General features: G+C 47.0%; 1 protein-coding gene and 1 long non-coding RNA gene across 8 annotated transcripts in view; one reads left to right on the forward strand and one right to left on the reverse strand.

Annotated features, from left to right (window-relative positions):
* Window positions 1-19256, reverse strand: part of BEND7 (BEN domain containing 7) — a 79925-nt gene extending 60669 nt beyond the window's left edge. For 4 of the 6 annotated variants that reach the window (XM_030321076.2, XM_032593824.1, XM_030321075.1 and 1 more), the window contains exons 1-2: window positions 18825-19256; window positions 16415-16498 (exon numbers count right to left, since the gene is read on the reverse strand). In XM_030321076.2, coding sequence (XP_030176936.1) covers window positions 16415-16498; window positions 18825-18885 — 145 coding nt within the window. In that variant the 5' untranslated portion in view covers window positions 18886-19256. The remainder of the gene's footprint in view (window positions 1-16414; window positions 16499-18824) is intronic. The other 2 variants (XM_030321077.2, XM_032593825.1) reach the window with 2 other exon arrangements.
* A 1101-nt stretch (window positions 19257-20357) lies between these two features.
* Window positions 20358-21976, forward strand: part of LOC115517952 — a 31399-nt gene continuing 29780 nt past the window's right edge. For both annotated transcript variants that reach the window (XR_004343810.1, XR_004343811.1), the window contains exon 1: window positions 20358-20547. This is a non-coding gene — a long non-coding RNA (uncharacterized LOC115517952). The remainder of the gene's footprint in view (window positions 20548-21976) is intronic.

Consider the following 21976-nt stretch of genomic DNA (forward strand, 5'->3'; position numbering starts at 1 on the left):
GGGATTAAGAGGTACACACATCCAGGGGCACCTGGGTGGCTCAGTCAGTTAAGCGTCTGGACTTTGGCTCAGGTCATGATCCCTCCGCTGGCGAGTTCGAGCCCTGCATCGCAGAGCCCGCTTTGGATCCTCCTCTCTCTGCCCCTCCCCCGCTCTCTCTGTCTTTGTCTCTCTCTCAAAAATAAATCAACATAACGAAAGAGGTACAAACGTCCGGTCATGAAAGTACAGCCTAGGGAACAGAGTCAATAATACTGTCGGGTGACAGATGGGGACTACGCTTACCAGGGTGAACCCTGAGTCACGTACCCAGTTGTCAGCTCGCTATGGTGGTACACCTGAAACTAGCATAATGTTGTATGTCAACCATACTTCAAAAAAATAGAATCCACTGGAAAGCTGTAAAAAATGGGCTGTCAAGCTGCTTCTCAAAGGTGTCCTCAAAGAACACCTACAAGGAGAATAAACACCTACAAGCAGTTCGAGGGCAAAGTCCCCAAGGGAACAATCTTCTTTGATGTCTTCATGTTTTACCTTAAAAAATAAATGCCAGTATTATACTTTGCTCTCCACCCACCAAGATGTGCAGATTCCCGCAGCCCATGGAACACCACCGGGTCCCAGTTACAGTCTGCAGTTGAAAATGCACTGGCCAGCGGGAGGAGCGGCTGGCCCATTACAGAAGGCAAAGGGCTTAGCTTTTTCAGTCAGGCTTTTGAATGGCCCCAGCTACACTTTCTAGGAGTACATCTATAGTGTCTGTGACTGAACTGACAAAACAGACAAAATCAAGAGGATGTGTGATAAATGCCTTGGACGTTGTGTAAATGACAAGTGTTCAGGAATTGGGAGGAAGAGATTTTTTTAATGTTTATTTCTTTCAGAGAGAGAGAGAGAGAGAGAATATGAATCTCAAGCAGGTTCCACAACATCATCCCAGAGCCCTATGTGGGGCTTGAACTCACAGACTGCAAAATCATGACCTGAGCCAAAATCAAGAGGCAGACACTTAGCTGACTGAGCCACCCAGGTGCCCTGAAAGGAAGAGATCATTTTAAACTGAGAGGATTATGGCCAGTTTCACGAAGACGGTGAGATGTGAGGTGGTCAGTTAAAGATGACCAGCATTTCCACGGGCACTTTTGGGAAGAGAAAAGAGTTGGAAAAGCATTGAACCAAGTCTAAAGGCAGAGAAAAACACGATGGGCAATGGTAAATAAGCTAACTTGGAGTTAAGGCACTGAGTGGGTAGAGTGAACAACAGAAGGGCCTTGGATGCTTTTACTTTATCCTGCAAATGACAGGAAGTCAACAAAGGTTTTCCATGAAACAGTGATATGTAACAAAGCTGAAGTTCCTCGACCAATTCAAAGAGTGGGCCTGCTTCTTTCTCCCCGAATGTTCTTATATCACGGAAAATAAAATTTTATAATAAATATAACGTGGCTGCCCAACTGAATATTCCTTGGATAAGTAATTGTAGCCATCATGAAGTGAGTAGGTCAGAAGCCACCACTCTAAGCAATGTTCAAGAGTAACTGAGCCAAAGAGTTAAAATCCCAAATACAAGGGAGAGGTCTTGTGAATCAACGAGGAAGACAAATACTAAGAATAAAAAACAAGGCAAAGGACACGAACATGTAATTCACAAGAGAAATAGTTTAAATTCCTTTATCTCCATAATTATTAGTATAATGGAAATTAAATACTGCGAAATTCTTTGTTAATTTGGCAAAGGCTATAGATTCATAAAACCCATTTTTTTGGTGAAGGGATAGAGTTACAGTCACTCTCATATGCTGTTGGTAGGGACCTTTTTCTGGAGGGAAGTTCAGCGATTCAGCTTCCAGGAATTTATCCTACAGAGACATCCCAACAAGTACCAAGGACACAAGTACAAGGCTATTCCCTGCAGCAGCATCCTACTGGTGAAACGCTGGGAACAGTCCAAACATTTATCAATGGAGCACTAGATAAATGAATCATGGCATGTCGGTATAACGAAATTATGGTGTATGTTTACGTATCTGTAAAGAATGAAATGACCCTTTTATAGTCATTTAGAGGTTACATGCCAGACAAACTGTAAACTCATGATGGCTGACATCACGGTGACTTCCTTCACTACTTTACAACTAGGGTCTACTGCCTGCCTCAAACTAGCCACTCGATTCTTGTGGAATAAATGGGGACTCAGTTATGTAAAAAAGTTACAAAGCCTTATATTACATAGCACGATCCCATATTTCTTTCATTGTAATACACACACACACACACACACACACACACACACACCCCTCTATTGTTAACAATGGTTGTTACTGGAGAGTATGAAAGGGACAGGACGCTTTCCTTTTTACTTTATACCTCATTTGCACCTTTATAAATTTTAACTTTAAGAGTGGTTCTGAGGGGCAACTGGGCGGTGCAGTCCGTTAAGCGTCTGCCTCTTGATTTCAGCTCAGGACACGGTCTCACGATTGTGAGATGGAGCCCCTCGCTGGGTTCTGTGCTGGCGGTGGAGCCTGCTTGGAACTCTCTCTCTCTCTCTCTCTCTCTCTCTCTCTCTCTCTCTCTCTCTCCCTCTCTCTCTGCCCCTCCCCTGCTTTCGCTCGTGCTCTCTCACTCTCTCAAAAAATAAATAAATAAAACTTAAAAAAAAAACAAAAAAAATTATTTTTTTTTTTGGAAGAAAAAGATGACCTAAAAGAATTATGTACAATCTTCTCCCTGTGGCACTGGACGCAAAAACATCTTCTGTAATGTCACCCAGGAAAGACGAAGTTGGACGGGAACGAGTGATAGATAGGTGGCTAGGGAGAGCAGTGAAAGCAAGTCAAAGGAAAGAGGGTGCTGGGTGTGGTCTGTTTTGCAACCCTTGGTGTACAGGCCTAAGATTACTTTCTGTTGAAGCTCATAGAAGCCGTGCATTTTTTGTTTTTATTTATTTATTTATTTATTTATTTATTTATTTATTTATTTATTTATTTTTTATGTTTTTATTCTTTAAGTTTATTTATTTATTTAAGTAATCTCTATACCTGACGCGGGGTTCCAGCTCATGAGCCCCGAGATCAACAGTCCCGTGCTCTTCCGACTGAGCCGGCCAGGCACCCCAAGCCGTGTGTTTTTTTTAAAAAGTAATTTGGCAGCAGGCAGGGGTAAAAGTGTTATAGCCACCATTTACAGAGCACTCACTATGTACCAGGCCCTCTGGCAAACGCTCTGCCAATTTTTAATCCTGATAACAAACTAAGAGGTTCAAATGCTGCTGAACACATTCCACCCAGGAGAAAACAGGGACTTTGAGACTGGAGAGTTACACCAGGTGGGTCAGGCTCCAAGGTCCTCGAGCTACTCTCCGGAGGCGCTCAAGGAACGGGCTGACGGGCAGGACGGAGGCCATTCACACACCAGTCCAGCTGCGTGGTATCCAGGAAGCGGTCAGGACACACACTCCGTGCTGTCTGAACCAGCTGGCATCTTAACCACCCAGCTATGTGAACACACGTGGTAGAAACAGTGAAATCACGGCCCCAAACGATCCGCGGATTCCAACTTAGTTGCGCTGTTTCGAACTAACAAGGCTCAGATATTTCTTTTTACTCTGGCAGCATGGTTCACGTGAATCCTGTTAGTTCTACCAAAGCCACATATTAACACTTAGAAGACACGAAGTAAGAATTTATTTACGTTCATGATTCTGTGAAACATATAGCAAAAGTCTTCGAATGCCGGTAATTCACATAGGTAAAACACAAGACTGTAGGTTAAGAGCAGCTCCCATATGCCTCTGGTAGTATAACCAACGTCCTGCCTTCATTCAGCAAGAGAGAGAATGTTCATAACTCACTGCCTGGAAAGAGACGATCCTTCTCGTTATAACTTGAAATGCTGACCCTCTGCTCTCCTGCACAGAAAACTTCTAGAAGAATGTTATACGGAGGTGCAAATCTCCCCTAACCGAGCTGTTAATTTGCATATCTACATCTTGGATCAGCTAAGTATGAACTTGATTAAGTACTCGCTGTATTACATTTCTTCAGCCATTTAAAATTTTTAAATATTCCAAGTTAAGGGCGCCTGGGTGGCTCAGGCGGTTGAGCGTCCGACTCTTGATTTCGGCTCAGGTCATGATCTCATGGTTCGTGGGATTGAGCCCCATGTCAGGGATTGGGATTCTCTCTCTCTCTCTCTCTCTCTCTCTCTCTCTCTCTCTGCCCCTCCCCTACTCGTGCTCTCTCTCTCAAAATAAATACATTTAAAAATATATTCCAAGTTAAATATACATGCCATTGTACGGTTTCATCTTCAATGTAAATAGTGTTACTGACAATGAAGAATGGGTCACATTCACAGCACCTTTTTCTTCCAAGGATTTCAGGGAACTCCGATAACTCTGGGTCCAAAAGCACTTAGAGACTGGCAGTCTTTCCTGAGTCAGACTAAAGACAACTCTCTAGGGGTAAGACAAACGCAGCTTAGGTCAATGGGTTCCAAACTTTTTTGACCATAGTTCACAGCAAGAAATATATTTTTCATGACGATTTCAGGCGCACACACACACACACACACATACACGTATACTACATATATAACTAAAAAGTTTCACGAATTTATCCTTCCTGCATGCAATGCACTCTGACATTTTCTTTTCCACTCTGTCTTTGTTATTATTATTATTACCACTATTGCTCATGAGGGTGACAATCTGCTAAATTGATCTCCTGACCCATTTACAGGTCACAACCACTGGTGTGAAAAGCACTGCCTTAAATGTCGAACGTTTTCAGGATGCTGCCCGAACAGCCTTCTCACTCCCCACACACCTTCTGGGTCCCCCGATCCTCTCTCCTGGCCCCAGTGACCATCTGTATGTGAGGACTCCAGCCCTGATCCCACTTCAGGGCTCCAGACCCACATACCCAATAGCCCCACTTGCGCATTTCAAAAGCAACCTTAGTATCATGTCCCCAAACTGTATTTAATGATGACCATCCCTGAGCCTTACTAACAGCATCCACCCTGCCGTACAAGCCAGAAAGTTGGGGCTCCTCTCTCTCCTCGCCCTCCCAAAGCCAGTTAATCATAGAGTCCTGATTACTGTGACTTCCAAATCACTTCTGAACCCTCTCATTTCTCTCCACACCCACCGCCCGCCCCCCGCTTCCGTTATCACTTGATGGGGCTACTGCCAAAAGCCTCCAGTGTTGCGCCCCTCCCTCCAAACCCTCTTCACCCCCAAGCCAGGGCGATCTCCAAACACACAAACCTCATCACGTGACACAGCTCAGTGGAATGCCAACCACCTCCGATGCAGCCCGGCTCTGCATCTGGCCTTCCTTGCCCATTTCTCCACCTTAGCCCTTGCCATGTTCCCTACCCCCCCACCCCCCCTTATTCTAAACTGGTGGCTCTTGGGTGTGGCTGCATGCACATTAGACAACTTTCTCAAAGGACCAGTGCCCAGGCCTCACTTCAGGACAATTAAATACCAACCCAGCTGGTGGGTGTAATGGAAAGCCAGAGGCCCTCTGCTTTAGCTGGAAGGAAAGTCTGGAAGCACTCACTTCCTAGCCTTCATACCTCCTCAGCCCCATCTCCTACTGAAATGTCATCTCCTCAAGGATCAGAGTCCCTAACCCCCACCCCGGGCCTGGTGAGGCCCCTCTTTATGTTCCCACAGAACCCTTCATCCCCCTGGCCGCTACCTCCTGAGCTTTAAAATCTCTTAGCCTGGCCCTAATGGTTACTCGATAAAGACCTACAAAACAAATACAAGAATTCAGTAAATTCTAAGCATCAGTTATGCCAAGAAGTTGGGATAGGCTGAAAAAACACTACAGTTGAGGAAGGCTGAAAAAACACTACTGACGATGGGTAAGACGTAAACCAAATCTGTGACATCCTGGAAAGAGATTCTCGTTTCCATGGTGTAGGCCTGGCAAACAGAGGCAAACACTTGGTGCCTAAATTCAATCGTGCCTTCTTCTGAAAGCTTTCCCAAAGGCACATATCTCATCCTCGTCGTCTTCCTAGCTCATCAGAGATGATAGACAGCGACTCATTTCCCCCATTTAGCAAAGAATGAGAGTAAGTTGCTTGCCCACATGACCAAAGTAGACCAGAGGAAGACGAATCAGCTCTGGGCCCGTCTGTGTTGCTCAAGGCACCAGGCTCTCTCCTGTAGAGTGGTTAAGGCAAACACACCTGCAACAACTCCTTTCCAACCGTATTTCATACAAGGCTTATTAAGGGACCCATTAAAGTCTTGCTAGTAATTGAAAAAATTATATATGTGCAATGAGAATGAGTTAACGTTAACAGAAGAACCTTAACTTTTGCATCTCCTGACTTTTTAACTTTTAGCTTGTACCTTAACCTTGCATTTTTGTGGGGTTCTTTACATTTTCTCTGGAGGTGTAAAGTCATATTTGAGATATAATTCCATTAGCCATACAAGCAACTTCAGAGGCTATTATGTGGCATCAACTTTTTCTGTAAAAATAAATTGTTAAGGATATTATTCCTGGAACAGAATAAATTCTTGGAATTACTGAGTAACTTATGTACCGTACCACTGTTCCAAGAACACATTACTTATTTTATCATGACAAAGTAAAGTTATTAATCTTCCGGCTTCCATTTCAACAATGAGAAATGCCGTGAGATGTACAGACACCTGCATTACATTTCAGTTCAACTTTATATCATCCATAAACATCTCTGTGTTGGACACCTCATCCAAACAAATGCTCACAGAACACTCCATGTACCATTCGATTTTATGAAACTATAAAAGTTCCTTGCTGTTAATTACAGAGACAAATGTCTCATCACACATTTGGTTACCAGATCGCATAATTAGTTTTCTCCATTAACCTTTCAGATATAAAATTTGATTTCTGAGTAAAAAAACATTGTAAAACCCTTGCAGTTCAAATGGTATAGTATATTTGTACGTGCTTGAAAAAAAATGCAAAACTAAGAAAACAATTTTATGGATTCTTATTTACAAGGATACTCATTGTCTGCAATGCTGAAAGGAAATCTGTCTAAACTTCTTAATGATTTTAAAATATATGATCGAGTATGCATGTAAGAAGCTGTCCTTTGCATAGAAAGGAGGCTCAGGAACCTGGCCGTGAATGGAGGTGCTCGCTCTGGGTATGGCGATGTGGCTGGCTGGGTCCACCCCAGCCCCTTGTTTCTGCCCCCCCTTCACAAGGGCATCTGGGAGACAGCTGGGGAGGGAAGGGCGTCCAGCCTATAGCAATGCAATCGTTTTTCTCGGCTCAAAGCTAACTGACCCCACAACTGTGGACTGCAGAAGACGATGCTCTAACTCACATGTGTAGGGGGCATCTCTGATGGTCACAATGGCTTGGGGGGGGGGTTGCTCCTGACATCCATGTACATTTGTGCCGCCCACACTCAGACCTCTTGTAACATGTGGGACAGTCCTGCACAAGAAGACGGTCTCCCCTCAACAGACTGTCCCGCTCACATCAGATGATAACTACACTTTTAACATGTTCCAAGCATGGGACTCCTTCATTTATTCAGAAATAGTTGTTGTGAAATCTACTCCGTGTCAGGTACCAGGCACCAGGAACACGGTGAATGGAGCCTTGCCTGCAGGAATTCAAGATGAGACTTGGGCAATGAAGGCTCAGACAGCCCGGGTGGCAGACACTGTTCCCGGCAGAGCCCAGCAGGGCAGACGCCAGGCCCATGTGCAGCCGTATCCAGAGGTGCCCGCACAGCGCGTTGTTATATGCAAGGCCCTGGAGGCCAGGGGCTAGAATACACACAAAGGCACAGTGGTGCATCCTCTTTCGGGGTTAAACTTGAAGAGAGGGACCTGCCATTAACCTGATAAAAAAGAAAAAAAAAAAAACAAATGAAAAATACAGCTTCGATAGCCAGTGGTGACAAATTTTACGCCTGGTATGGGAGGTCCAGTTAGGTACGAAGAAGGATGTGTAAATTTTCACCCTTTGAAGCCAGGGCAGGACTTAGAGGTAAAAGAGTTGGTTAATAAAGTTTCAAAATGGCTGATTCCACCACTTTATTTATTTCTTTAAAATTTTTTTTTTAGTGTTTATTTTTGAGAGAGAGAGAGACAGAGCATGAGTGGGAGAGGGGCAGAGAGAGAGGGAGACACAGAATCCGAAGCAGGCTCCAGGCTCTGAGCTGTCAGCACAGAGCCCGACGTGGGGCTAAACTCAGAGACTGCAAGATCATGACCTGAGCCGAAGTCGGACACTCAACCGAGTGAGCCACCCAGGCGCCCCCACTTTATTTTGAATTTAAAGTGGACATCTTATTCACTCCCTGAGCATGTACTTATGTGACCATCGTGGGGCTGGACAGTGGGGACACGGAGATGATTCTCAGGGAGTTTACACCCCAGTGCGGGGAGACAGAGAGAGAGAGAGAGAGAGAGAGAGAGAGAGAGACAAGCAAACTGGCTTTGCTGTGATAGCACCCAGCCCTGGATGCTGTGGAAGGAGAGGTGAGGGGAATCAGGGAAGGCTGCCTGGAGGAAGCTGCATCAACTTGGGAGTCTTCAGGGATAAGAGAGAGCCACGGACAGAAGAGGGAGGATGGTCCAAGTGTGACATTCCAAGCAGAGGAGGTGGTATGTGCAGCCACCCGGGTGACAAAGTGCCTGGCCTCAAAGGCAAGGACAGAATCCTGCTGCACGAACGAAAGTGGTGTGGCATGGCCGAAACCTGGGAGGTGGAAGGAAAGCCTCAGCTGCGAGCCCAAGGAGGCAGGTGGCAGTTCGTGCAAAGTCTCATCCGTCAGGCCTAGGAGTCTCAGTCCTAACTAGGAAGCCACAGACGGTGAAGAGGTTCAGGCAGGCAGGCCCTGGAGCCGCACGGGGCCCCTGGGTGAATCCCTGCCGGCGTGGGCGTCTGCTCCCTCCTGGCCCACCACCCCCTGCTTCTGCACGCACATTCCAGTCTAGGTGGCGTTCTCTCCAGTAATCTGTGACTTGTAAGAATAACAGAGTTGCTTTGTAAATGTCCTAGGTCTATTTTTAACTTGGAGATGCAAAACACACTGTTCCAAAATCTTTATTTTATCTTATAGATAGCCATGTTATTCTCTTCCAAAAGTAAAAATCCATATTCCCATGGGAACCAGAGAGGCTAAATTGTTAATACGTCTCCTTAGAGTCTGTCCTTTGTGGAGGGTTTTTTGTTTTGTGTTTTTCTTTTTTTTTTTTAATGATTTGGTCACGATCAGAGTAGGAACAGCAAACCATCAAAACGTATCACGCATTTCGCTCACTCCTGAACCACACCAAGTCTTGATGGGAAACGGAAAGAGGCAACTTTTTCTCAAGACACGGGCCTAGGGGAGCAGGCCCGGCTTGAGCGTTCCCTCATAGCGGGACAAGCCTGTTGCTGAATGCACAGTTTGCTATTTTTCTGAAACTTAGGTCGGTAAACTTGCTTCCCACGGAGCTGGACAACCAGACCTGCCAAAGTCAGTTGATAAACAGGTCAATACTATCTCAAGCGCCTCTAGAAAGCTGTGCCCACGTTAAAGCACAATACCGAGCCAACAGAGCATATACTATTTTTCAGTTATGGTTTTTAACATGTCGCTGGCTTTCCTAGGTGAGGTCCTCTCCTTTTTGGTCTTTTCTAGATGTGAAGGAAAACAAAAAGATTTCAAGTTCTATCTCACACATCAATATCAGAAGTCCCAAGTTTCTGTGCTGCTTTAATGTATGATAAAAGATTCTTCTGGTTAAATGAGGAATATTTTAGTTTGGCTCGCTAAATGTCTCCAAAATCTCAACAGTGTAGTGTGTGTATATATATTTTAAAGTTTACTTATTTCTTTTGAATAAATAAGAGAGAGAAAGAGAGCATGAGCAAACATGAGCGGAGGAGGGGCAGAGAGAGGGAAAGAGAGAATCCCAAGCAGGATCCCTGCTGTCAGCACAGAGCTCGACTCGGGGCTCGATCTCACAAACCATGAGATCACGACCTGAGCCGATATCAAGAGTCGGATGCTTAACCAACTCTTGGCGCCCCCACAGTGATATATTTTAAAGCAAGTCTTCAGAGTTCTGTACGACATTGTCCAACATACTCACACGTTTAGATACTTGAGTACCTGTCATCTGGGTTCCTATTATGAACACAACACCGTGCTGGGTGCTTCAAAGGATACAAAAAAGAATCCAGGTCACCCTTGCTCTGTCATCTTACAATTTACATGAGGAGAGACAGTGCGAATAAACAACCACAATTCAGTGTGGTAACTGTTCAGGTTTGGGGGCGACAGGGGTGTCTGCAGTTGACCTGGAGCGCCATAAAGCTGTGTACAAAACAAGTATTAGGCAGTATGTGGCAAATGCTGGATGACGTTATTATTTAGTGCTAAGGTGTTCAGAAGAACAGAACTTCTATTTCAGGAGAAGGGGATAATAAAAATAAGAATACAGCATCTTCTACTCTGAAAAAGTGTTTTATCATATAGGATTTCCAAGACGCTGAAGGGGAGCCTGCTGGGGAAGTCAGGGCCAACATTCCTATTCAACTACGGAAGATAAAGCCTCTCAAGAGTTTCGTGCAAGGTGCTATTAACCGTTAGCCTGAGATTCAAACCAAGGTTTTCTGACTTCAAACCTGACTTCTCTCTATTGTGCTATACGAACTGAGAAGGCCTCCAGGCCTAGGTAATATTGGAATTGGGCTTCAGAAACCGATAGGCGATAGGCTGGTGATAGATGGGGTCTGGAAACGGGCTAACACGTGGGAGGGCCTGGAAGGGAAGGGATGGTGAAGAGCCCACACACAGACAGGGAAAGGCGCCCCAGGAAGTTAATGCTAAGAGACCAGTCTGACGCAGGCCAATGTTTTCAGTAGGAAGAAGAGGGAGAAAAGACTGGAAAGGTGAGCTAGAAGCTAGAAGCAGAGAGCGAACAGCAGAGGGAGGAGGCGAGGGGCCCGGCTTTCTCAGAGACCACACCGCAGAGCAGAAATACCGCGGGAGCCGGGTCCACGGCCAAGCTCTCGTCTGCGAACTCTCTGACCTTGAGCAAACTGACATTTCCAAAGGCCTGTATTTTTCATTTAAAAATGGAAATAACAATACTTTTCCAGTTTGGGAAAGTGCCCAGCGTACAGCAGATGTTCAACCAACTTTACTTCCTTTCTTCCCAAGCAGGTCCCAGGCTCTGCCCACCCCTCCCTTCTACCGACGGTGCCCCCTCTTATGTCTTGAGCCCCACTCTGTCGGTGGGCGGGGGGGGGCGGCGGGGAGAGGATGAGCAGTCACACACTAAGATGAGCCCGTGTGGGCAGAACGGCACAGGTAGGCAGGACCGCAGGCAGCCCCCACGTGGTGAGAGAGGGCAGAGCTGGACATCAGGAACCCGGGTTTTAAAGCACGCTCAACTACTAACTACGGTATAACCTCGCGTGAGTCACTTTCACCCCCGAGCTCGGCTTCCTGTCTGAATGACGGATGGAACACCTGCCTCACACTGTGGTTGTGATGTTGGCTAAATGACCAATCCAAGAGTGTGACGGGCCTGACTGCAGACGCCTCCCGAACTTTAGGCAGCGAGTAGCATCGAAGCGGTCTACCGCTGCGCCTACGGGTACAGAAGCACACTCACACGTGCGCTCATATTCAAGGGAGCCGTCGGTGGTCAAGAGCCTCAGAGGCTCTCTCGGCTTTGACTTTGCTTGGATTTGTGAAGCCGTTTGTGCACCTACAGGATAAGGATAAGCAGATACACTTTTAGTGCTGTAGGAAGCCTTAGAAACCACTTTTACGTGGTGGCAAGGGCACCCTAAAAGCTGTGCGGAGTCCCGCAGACGTGGGGCATGTTGCATGGCGCCCTGCGATTACACGCCAAGTTCTTAGCATAGTGCCCTGCGTGCAGCAGCCTCTCCAAAAATGACACCTGCTGTTATCGGCTCTATTTCTAACCCCAAGAAACACTCAGGTCCGCTGGGCCCTTCATTTTATTTGAGGTTGTTTCTCACTCATGCAACTCTAGCCACAGGTGAGGTGAAACATCGGGGCCCCCCTCCCTGTTGGAAAGAAACAGGACCCGGGTGGGACCCAGGCTGCCCCCCCCCGCCATTTCACACATGCACCTGCTCACTTCTCCAGGGAGGAGACTTCCATTGTCGTTAGAGGCTAACTCCCTAACCTGGAAAAGTGGGTAGGGATTGTTGGAGTGTGTCACCTTTGAAAAGACTGGGGACCCTGGTGGGGGCAGCTGTCATCAACAAAGTCACTGAAAAAAGATTTAAAAATTCAGAGATCTCAGGGGCACCTGGGTGGCTCGGTCGGTTAAGTGTCTGACTTGATTTTGGCTCAGGTCATGATCTCACAGTTCATGAGTTTGAGCCCCGTGTCGGGCTCTGTGCTGTGAGCTTGGAATTCTGTCCCTCTCTCTCTGTCCCTCCCCTGCTTGCTCACTCTCTCTCTCTCAAAATAAATAAAATAAACATTTAAAAAATTCAGAGATCTTGAACGTGCTCATCTGGCATGGCTACTATACCCTGTGGTTCATCTTCTGAAAACTGTACAACTTAGTGTCAAAAGGAACAAGAACAACAACAACAACAAAAACAAAAAAACAAAAAAAAAAACAAAAAAAACAAAACAAAGAAAGGAACCAGAAGAGGACCAAGAGGGCCGGGGCCTGACCCCATAATTGGAGCTCAATAAATATCTGTTGAATGAATAAATGAAAGAGAGTGAACACCTGAAAAACAGACATGTTTCAAATTTATATATTATAATGGTAAATCCAAAAGAAAATCCAATGTAGAAAAAGAGATTTCATTAAATGTTTCCTTTAAAGCTATGAGTAACAAACTCACTGTCTCATTAAAATACTTGCTGAAAGTGCTTTGCTACCAGCTAAGGTCTCCTGATAATCCTTGAATTGTCTGGCCCAACACGACAGAGGGAAAAGATCTTTGGACAGAAGACGTGGGTTTCTGCCAGGTTCCACTATTTATGAGCAAGTCACTTCACTCTGAGCCTCAGTTCCCTCCTCTAGGTAATGGGAGTAAGAACATGTGCCCCAGTGACCTCACAGGACTACTGTAAAAACCACAGGATGACAGATGTGAAAACACTTTTCAAACTACATGTGTGACCTTCACTTAACGTCTGGGTCTTGTGACACTTAGCCCCTTCTTCACCTCCCCTCTGCCTATCCAAATCTTCCCCAAGTTCAAGGTCCAGCCCTTCCAGAGCTCTCCACTTGACCTTGCGTTTGATCCGTCCCTTCCAACGGCGCTTTTGCTCGTTGCCCTAACGGATCACATCTGCCAATGAATCATCGTTCACACAGAGAGGCATGCGGTGGGGTGTTTCCAGCACATGGAGATGTGCACTGGGATCCCGGCTATGGCACTTGCTACTTGAGAGGCCTCTGGTAGGCTATCAAACACCTAAGTCTCGTGTACAAAACAGGGATGATAACGACTCTGGCAGATTTGCTGTGAGAAGTAAATGAGAAAATTCATGTGAGGTGCTCAACACAATACTGGTGCACGCACAAAGTGTCCAAACTGTTATTATTATTGAATACTGCTCCCTGATGGTGTTCTCCCCAAATGTCTTGGTCCTATCCATTTCCCACCCTGTTCCAGAAAAGTGCTGAGTGCACAGTATTTTCTTAAAAAAGACATCTGTTGGACTGATTAAAACGAGATGCTGTTCCTCTCCAAACAGGTGCTCAAATTTTTATTGTAGGCCCACCGCAGCCAGCTGGGCCACATCAATGTCCACAGGGCAAAATACCCTCGTCTGGCCCTATTATCACATTGATACTGTGTGTGTGAGTCGCAAAGCACTCAGCCAAGCCATTCACACCAGTGAGCTACCCTGCCTCACTCGTGGGCTTCCTTAGTCAACAGCCTGAATATATTCCAAGGAAATAGATTTCATGTGGGAACTCTGCCAAAACTTGGAGCGCTCCCCTTCCCGGAGATATGAACTTTAATCTTGTAGGTGCAGATAGCCCTAGGGATTATACCTACGTCTGAACACAGAAAATCCTACACAGCATCTCGGGGCCACGTTTTAGGACTGCATTATAGGTGAAACAGTTCTTCTGGTGTCCTGCTAACAAACTCCCTTGGGCGTCAGAAACTTCACACAGAAATCTGCACCCTAGCGAGTAGTGTTATGGATAGACTCTAGCAATTTACAAAAACAAACATGATGTAAAGCTATGTTTTGAGAAGAGTACCTACAAACTCCTAATGCCTATGTCTTATAACATCATCAACAACCAAATTCTTAAGTTCATAAGCTGTCGGTAACTTTTTCCAATTGCTCTCATTTGCTTTTCCACTTTTTTTAAAAAAATGGATCCAGAGATCACAAAATAAAATTGGTCTTTGGGAGCCACATCACACTTTTCCCAGGATGAGTGAAAGATTGAGAAGTCACCCAGGTACACGTTTCCACTGTTCAAACTTTTGTCTCTTGATGTCTGAGGCCTTCTTGCCCGGTAACTTGGAAAGCTGATCCCCACCCTGGTCTTTCACTGATGTTCTCTTATCTTCCTGGACTCGAGCTGGGAAAAATGAAAGCAGCGATGTCTGCCCCCTTCAAGAGTGTACAGTTTACCGAATTCTGACCACTCGCATCTTCCTCTTCTTCATCCCCCACTTTCTCACACCTAGAATTACTGTTTTCCAAATACACAGCACAAAGGGGGAAAAAGGCCTGTTTTGTTGGACGTTAACTGAACCAAGGACATGATGTTACATTTTGACGATAAATGTAAATTTTCTACTAATAGGCAAATTCCTCATTTCAAATGGCTAAGTCGAGAGGTACTTAGATACAGAATTCCAACCAATAAGGTTAGGGAATGGAAAGTACAGAATTCCAACTCATTAAGTTTAAGGAACTAAAGACAGTACAATCCAAGAATATTCTCCTTCTGGGTCATAGCATTTCACTTGACTATTAACTTTTTGGTTTTTAGTCCTCTTAACAGTGAACAGGTGGTGAGTGTAGTTGCTGGCCTCAGTAATATTCTCCCCTAGGATGGAAAGATCTATGCGCCTTCAGTGGTTGCATATGTAAGACGTGCTGATACTCCCCTCCTATTTTACCTCCATCAAGTATCCATTTGATTTCTCAGTCCTTTGGCAACCCACCCTTTCTCTTCCTCAAAGCAAAAAAAGAGAGATCTCAGTGACAGAATACTACGCCATCTGGCTTTCACGTTGTTCGGCTTTTCAGTACCCCTCACACTGGGTCTGAACAGCAATCCTACTTCCTTCTGCTCTCAATTCTCACCAGAGGTCTGGCAAGTCTGGCCTCGGCTTTTCATCACTCTCGCCCCAACGGTCTCCCATTTTCTGCTCCCTTCTTGTGCAGCACCCGCTCTCAACCTACTTCTGGGGTGGTGAAGGTGTTCGCGATGGGCAAGGCTGGAGCCACAAGCCACCATTTGCTCTCCGCTCTTACTTAAGGGGGACTGCAACTCTTAGTGGCAAAATCTGAAGTTGTTCAATTTTTGGTTCGTGGTCTGCAACTGACAAGCTGCACATGCCAGGTCCTTCACGTAGGGTATCTGTAGCAAACGCTGCACTTGGAAAGATTGGCAATGTTTTGGATTACCTGCTCATTCACCAGGCAGCTACCCTCGTCCGATGGGTCTCAGAGGCGCTGCTTTGGCTCCGTTTGACCCTGAGGTGAGCTGGCAATGAGGATGGTAAAGACAAAGCATGGCTAGTCTCTCTGACCAAAAACATTGGTGTGAAATGCCCACAAATCCAGGAAGGGGAGAGCTGGAGCTATCAAGAGGTGGTTGGGCGGACAATCGCACTTTGATGTTCCTTACGCTTTTTTGACTGTAGATTTAATTTAATTTTGTCATGGCAGGATTAGCAACCAGGCCACAGAGGTGAAGGGACATTATAATAAGACAGCATATTAATCCTCTATCCCACCCAAGGCAGAAGCAAAACCAAACAAATAGCGGCTTCCTGGAAATTGAATTTCTGTTATCCAGATGTCAAAGATGTAATACCCCAATTACACAAACTATTGCCAGTGAAGCATGCCAGCGAATATGCAATGGAAATGGGGTGAGCACAGAGCGACAAAACTGCTCAGTCAGCATCTGGCTCTGGGAGTGAGCGATAATTAGCACTGTGTGTAGACACTAATAAACATTTATGTCTGAAATTACAACTTTTAGCAATGTTAATAAGGGATATATTGGCAATCTGTAAAATAAAAGGTCTTGAAAAGAATGTCATACATTAAGCAATGGCAGACATTTCCCGTTCTGGCACAATCTTTTTTTTTTTTTTTTTTTTTTTCCCTTCCCCCTAATTGCAAATGGCCACACTGTTTTGCTGAGAAATTAATTGACATAGGAACCTACCTAAATAAATGGGTTGTGTCTCTTTGGCCTCCCCATTAACATCGTTGCTGAATTCTGAGATCTTATATACCTCATGGTGATAATCTGGGATGAGAAAACAACCAAAAATTACAATTCTAATGGCGAGCAAGATATGAATAAGCAATAAAGACTAGACTCTCGTTACAGAGAAGATGTATAATCTATACTTTAATTTATAAACATAATTTCCAAGAACTCGGTTAGTCACGGAATTCATAGTCTTTAGTAATCCCTAAAACTTTGCTTACTCTGAAAAAGTACGCAAACTTGACCTATTACTTTGACTTTAGAAAACGGCTTTGCTGATCACATAGTTTTCCCAGTAAATTTGGCCCACAGATGCCAATTACCAGGCCTCTTTTCTTTCAAACGACAAGCATGTTTATAAGGAAAAGAAAAACCTTGCCCAATCATAGGCCGGGAGGGCGGGGGTGATTCCAAAATTATCTCCACAACCCATTTCCATGAGTACAGTATATCAACAGCATGCTTTAGGGTAACCCGACACTCTGTTTTCTCAGTTTACCCAGAAAAATACCAGCCTTTAAGCAGCTTACAGGAAAGCACACACGAAAAAACTGATTTGTTATTTCAAACATAGTATAGCTTAGATAAGAAAGCAAGATTCTCATCTTTCACACAAGTGAATCTTTTGCATTCAGCTATGGCACTTTAATATGCAATAGTTTATTTTCTAAAAATGCACCTGCAGAGCAGAGAGAAGAATCAGACCCGTAATTTAAAGAAAGAAAAAAAAAAAGGAAAAAGAAAAACTTGCTTCGTCAGGCAAACTTTAAAATACAGTACTTTAAGAGCTTCTTTCTTTTCTACAGAGGCTCCTGTACTTGCCAATGGTCTATTTCTGAAAAGTAGGATCATCTAGGTAAGAAAATAGAGGTTCCTTCTTAAAAGCTATTCCTTTTTTGTTTTGTTTTCTTTGGTGGCCTGAGACCTGACAGGACAAGGTCTACAAAACCACTCTCACTTTTCAGATAGACTAGTTAAGTTCCCTGAGGTCACAAATAAGGAAAGCAGCCTACCTTCCCGAATGAATCAATAGACCAACAGGCCGGTCACATATGGAGATTTTTAAAGTACAAATGACTGAGTAATCAACACGGAAACAGAGGGAAGAGCCAAATATTTTGAATACGTAAAACTATGTCAGGCCTCTTTCATGCAGCAGTATCCAAACTAAATCAGGGAAAACAGGTATGAGGCGATCTTCAAAATGTCTACAATCAAACCATTTTCAGGCTTGCCGAAAACAGGCTTTATTGAATCTACATCATAGGTAGCTCAGCTTAGCTTGAAAAGCTCTGTTACTTGGAATTGCCCTCTAATGTTCATCAGCTCACATGTGACTTCCCCAGGTTGGTCGCCTTGCTCTCTCTACTCTGATGCCAGTGCTCTCTCTACTCTGATGCCAGTGCTAGATAAAACAACAGAGGAAAAAGGGGACAGGTTCTGTGGTTTGCTTTTGACCTCAAGTTGATTCAAAGAAGATTATTTAAGCAAGGTGGTTCTCAACTCAATATCGGGACCCGGGACATTAGGACGAAAAAAGTCACCTGCCTCTAATTTAAGGTGACACAATGCATTTGGATAGACATATTTTTGTGTCCGCTCTTAAGTTCTCAGCGTTTTTTAAAAAGTCCTATCAGGAAAATGAAGGCTCTGACAAGTAACTGAACACACACAAGACGACTCAACTTTCCCCTTCCCCCATAAAACATTCCGAAGCCCGAAGACCGCGATGTACACCTGTTAAATCGCCAGGAACCGGCTGGATTTTTTTTTTTTTTAAGGATACTTTTCTGACCGATAAGTGATCTATTCCAAAACACCTTTCCAACCCAAATAACGTCTCTAGAAAAGACGCCGGAGGTCAGCAATTCTCATTTTGGGCTCGTGCACCTCATGAGCTTCTTTCTGGTTCTTAACAGAACCACCACCTTTTTTGCTTCTGTTTGGGGGGAAAAAAAGCAAACCCACAACCATTGGTCGGGATTCGTGTGTGCACGGCCTGACGGAGCGGCAGCTCTCCCCCACCCCCCAACCTAGCCACAGGAGTGGAATACCAAAGAAGGCTCTCGGCTCCCCAAGTGTCATTGTTTGCTAATTTCCTGATGTGCCCTCCGACTTGTTTACGCTGAATAGCATCCTGCCTCCCCCCGCACAACTTTGCCCGCCGCGCGGCGTGTGCGGCCGCGGCCCCCCCTCCACCGCGGGAGGGGACTCGGGGGTCCCGGAAGCCCGGACCCCCGGAGTGGGACGCGCGGCCGCGGCGCGGGGCGGCGGGCCGGGCGCGGGGCTGTTTACGCGGCGCCAAGTCCTCCCTCCGCCGCCCGCACGCCCCCCGCCCGGCCCGGCGCGGCCCGCCGCTTACCTCGGCTCACCAGTTTGAAGCTCTGGGATTTCCTGCTCCTCTTCCTCTCGGAGAACTCCATGGTGCTGGCAGGAGGCAGGAGGCAGGAGGCAGGGGCTGCGGCCGGGGGGCGGCCGGCGGGCGGAGGGAGCGGCGGCCGAGGCGGCGGCGGCGGCGGCGGCGGCGGCGGCGCTGGCTCTTGTCACCCGGCAGCGGGAGCGCCAGGACCAAGGTCCGCGTCTTGAATCCGCAGGGGGAGGCAGAGGCAAGGGAAAAACCACCTCGAGCCCACTCGGGGGCTGCGGCTCGCGGGGTCGGCAGGAGGCGCTTTCCCGGGAGAAGTTGCCCCCGCCTGGCCGCCGCCGCCGCCCGGTCCCCTCAGCACGCCCCCCGACCCCTTCTCATTCCCGGGCTCTGTGCCTCGCGCAGCCGGAGCCGAACTTTCCGTTGGGGAGCGAGTTGGGGGCGGGGAGGGCGCGGCGCGGCGGGCCGGGTGCTGCCGGCGCCCTGCGCGCTGGCCGCGGGCCGGCCTGGGCGCTGCTCCGGAACGCGGCGCGGACGGAGGCGGCGGCAGCGCGAGCGCGGCCCCCGGGGACGCGGCGGGCGGGCCGAGGGCGGCGGCGGCGGCGGGGTGCGAGCCGGTCGGGGCGCTGACCGCCCCCGCGGGAGGGCGGGGGCGCCGGGGAGGAGGCGGCGCCGCCGGGACCCACGGGGCCACCTGCTGGTGGAGCGCGGCCGCCGCCATCCCCGGGGGCCCCGGCCGCCGCCACCCACCGGCCTGGCCGCGCGGCGCCCCGAGGAGGAGCCGGAGGCCGCGGCGCAGCGCCCTCGGCCCGGCCGGCCGGCCTTCCCGCGGGGACGGCGGGCCCTGCCTGGCACGGGGGGTCGGGGGGTCGGGGCGCCGCTGTTCGGGGCCCGGCTCTCGGCCCCGAGCTCGTCTGCCTCTCGCCGCCGCCCCCCCCCCCCCCCGCCCCCGGGGCCGAGCTTGCTGTACGTGGTGCGGGGTGTCGGGGACCCTCCGGCGAGCCCACTCCTTGCCTTGAGATCCAGGAGGTCGGAGAGCCACACTCATGGGCTCTATGCAAGTTTTAGGAAACACACACACACACACACACACACACACACACACACACATACGGGCACGCACACGCACACACACACACACACGCATACACAACTTACCCCTCTGCGCTCTGCAAGGAAACGAAGAGATCTGAGAATTTACCGGTGAGAAGAGTACAGGAGAGAGTGAGCTTCAATTCTTTACATCAGTACAAAGGGGTTTGTAGGAAGATCCGGAGTTATATTCAAGGAGACAACTTGGAATGTGGGGCTTGGAGAGGGTGGACGGAGTGAGGGGCGCAACGTCAGTGGGTGCTTGTGTCTCTGCTGACTCTTAGGCAAGGAATGGTCAAGGCAGGTGCAGGGGACTCTGCGACTTGGTGTAATCGTGCCAAAATAATCGACAGCAACAGAATGCTTTTATTACTTTTATATAATCTTCTCTGGGGAGCTAAGAGCACGCCATTTCTTTCTCACAACATCCTTAGGGTGGGAATGCAAGAGAATTTTACACCACGTGGGAATGGCGGTACAGGACTGCGATCTGACGTCCTTGAAGGTGCCTCACCAAACTGATGGTTCCTAGACCTAAATAAAAAGAGAATAGAGAAATGGACGACCCATCCAGCACCGTGGCAAATTCAGATGGCCCCAAAAGAGTGGAGAGGAGTATGAGAAAAGGGTATGTTGGTAAATATGACAAGTTTCACCCTGGGGTCTCTCTCAGATAAGGAGACAGCCATCTGGGTCCACTCTTATTTAGCTGGGATACACAGAATAGGACAACTTGGAGGAAGGGAGAAGTTGGAGGCAGCTAGCATACACACACCAGGAAACAAAACCAAGGCACAAGGTCATTAATTAAATAGTGGAAGCAGGGCCTGGTACACATTCTGAGGTCTTAGGTGATATGCATCAAGTGAAGCGGCTGGTTATACCTGGCCAGGTTCAAGGAGAAATGTTCATGCAGTTCACCAAAGTAAACTCTTAAACAGAAGTTCTTAACCTATTTTGGTCACTGCCTCCTTGGAGATTATGTTCAAAGCTCAGGGTCCTTTTCCCAGAGAATATGTGTAGGACAAACAAAATTTTGTGGAGTTTTCTTGGAGTACTTGGACCCATTGGAGCTCCAAAAGGTGGCAAAAGAGGTTAAAGTGATAACAGGGATTAAATCAACTGTGCTATTTGGTTCTCTTCCATTTCCCCCCTCCTCTTTCTTTCTTTACAACAGGCAGTAGGAGCACCTGGGTGGCTGAGTCTGTTAAGTGTCTGACTTTGACTCAGGTCATGATCTCATGGGCTGTGGGTTCAAGCCCCACAGCAGGCTCTGTGCTAACAGCTAGGAGCCTGGAGCCTGCTTCCGATTCTATGTCTCCCTCTCTCTCTGCCCCTCCCCCACTCACACTTTGTCTCTCTCACTCTCAAAGATAGATAAACATTAAAAAAAAAGTTAAAAGAAAACAGGCAGTAAACATCTGAAGATGTTTTGAATGTTTCTAAGGAAACAAGCACACCATTTTGTTTCCTTTCTTTTTTGTGATGTCTATTATTTATAAATTATTAAAAAAATGTTTATGTTCATTTATTTTTGAGAGAAAGAGAACCAGAGTGCAAGCACAGAGTGAAGGAGACAGAGGATCTGAAGCAGGCTCCATGCTGTCAGTGCAGAGCCCGATGAGGGGCTTGAGCCCGCAAACTGTGAGATCATGACCTGAGCTAAAGTCGAACACTTAAACAACTGAGCCACACAGGCGCCCCTGTGAAGTCTAAATGTTAGTCCAAAAGCCACAAGGTTGTGTACTACACTGGTTGAGGAGCTTTTAGGATGCTTCCTGCCTTGGAGCATAAAATGAGATTTTATTATGCTCAAACTGTGGTGAGACCATTGAAAGTGCCACCAAGAAGCAAATCCCTAGGGGAGAGATGAACAACTTTGCATTTTCGGTTAGAACGGAAATATAAATTCCGTTTACTGAAGAACATATTTTTAATCAAGGATGAAATTTTTTAAAGTAATAATGTTTTTAAATAACAATCATTTTCCTTGACCCCTTTCTCCTGGCTCAACAAAGATGGTCTGTGAGTGAGTGGTCTACAGAGGCCAGAGGTCA

Source organism: Lynx canadensis, chromosome B4, assembly GCF_007474595.2.
Source record: "Lynx canadensis isolate LIC74 chromosome B4, mLynCan4.pri.v2, whole genome shotgun sequence".
NCBI lineage: Eukaryota > Metazoa > Chordata > Mammalia > Carnivora > Felidae > Lynx > Lynx canadensis.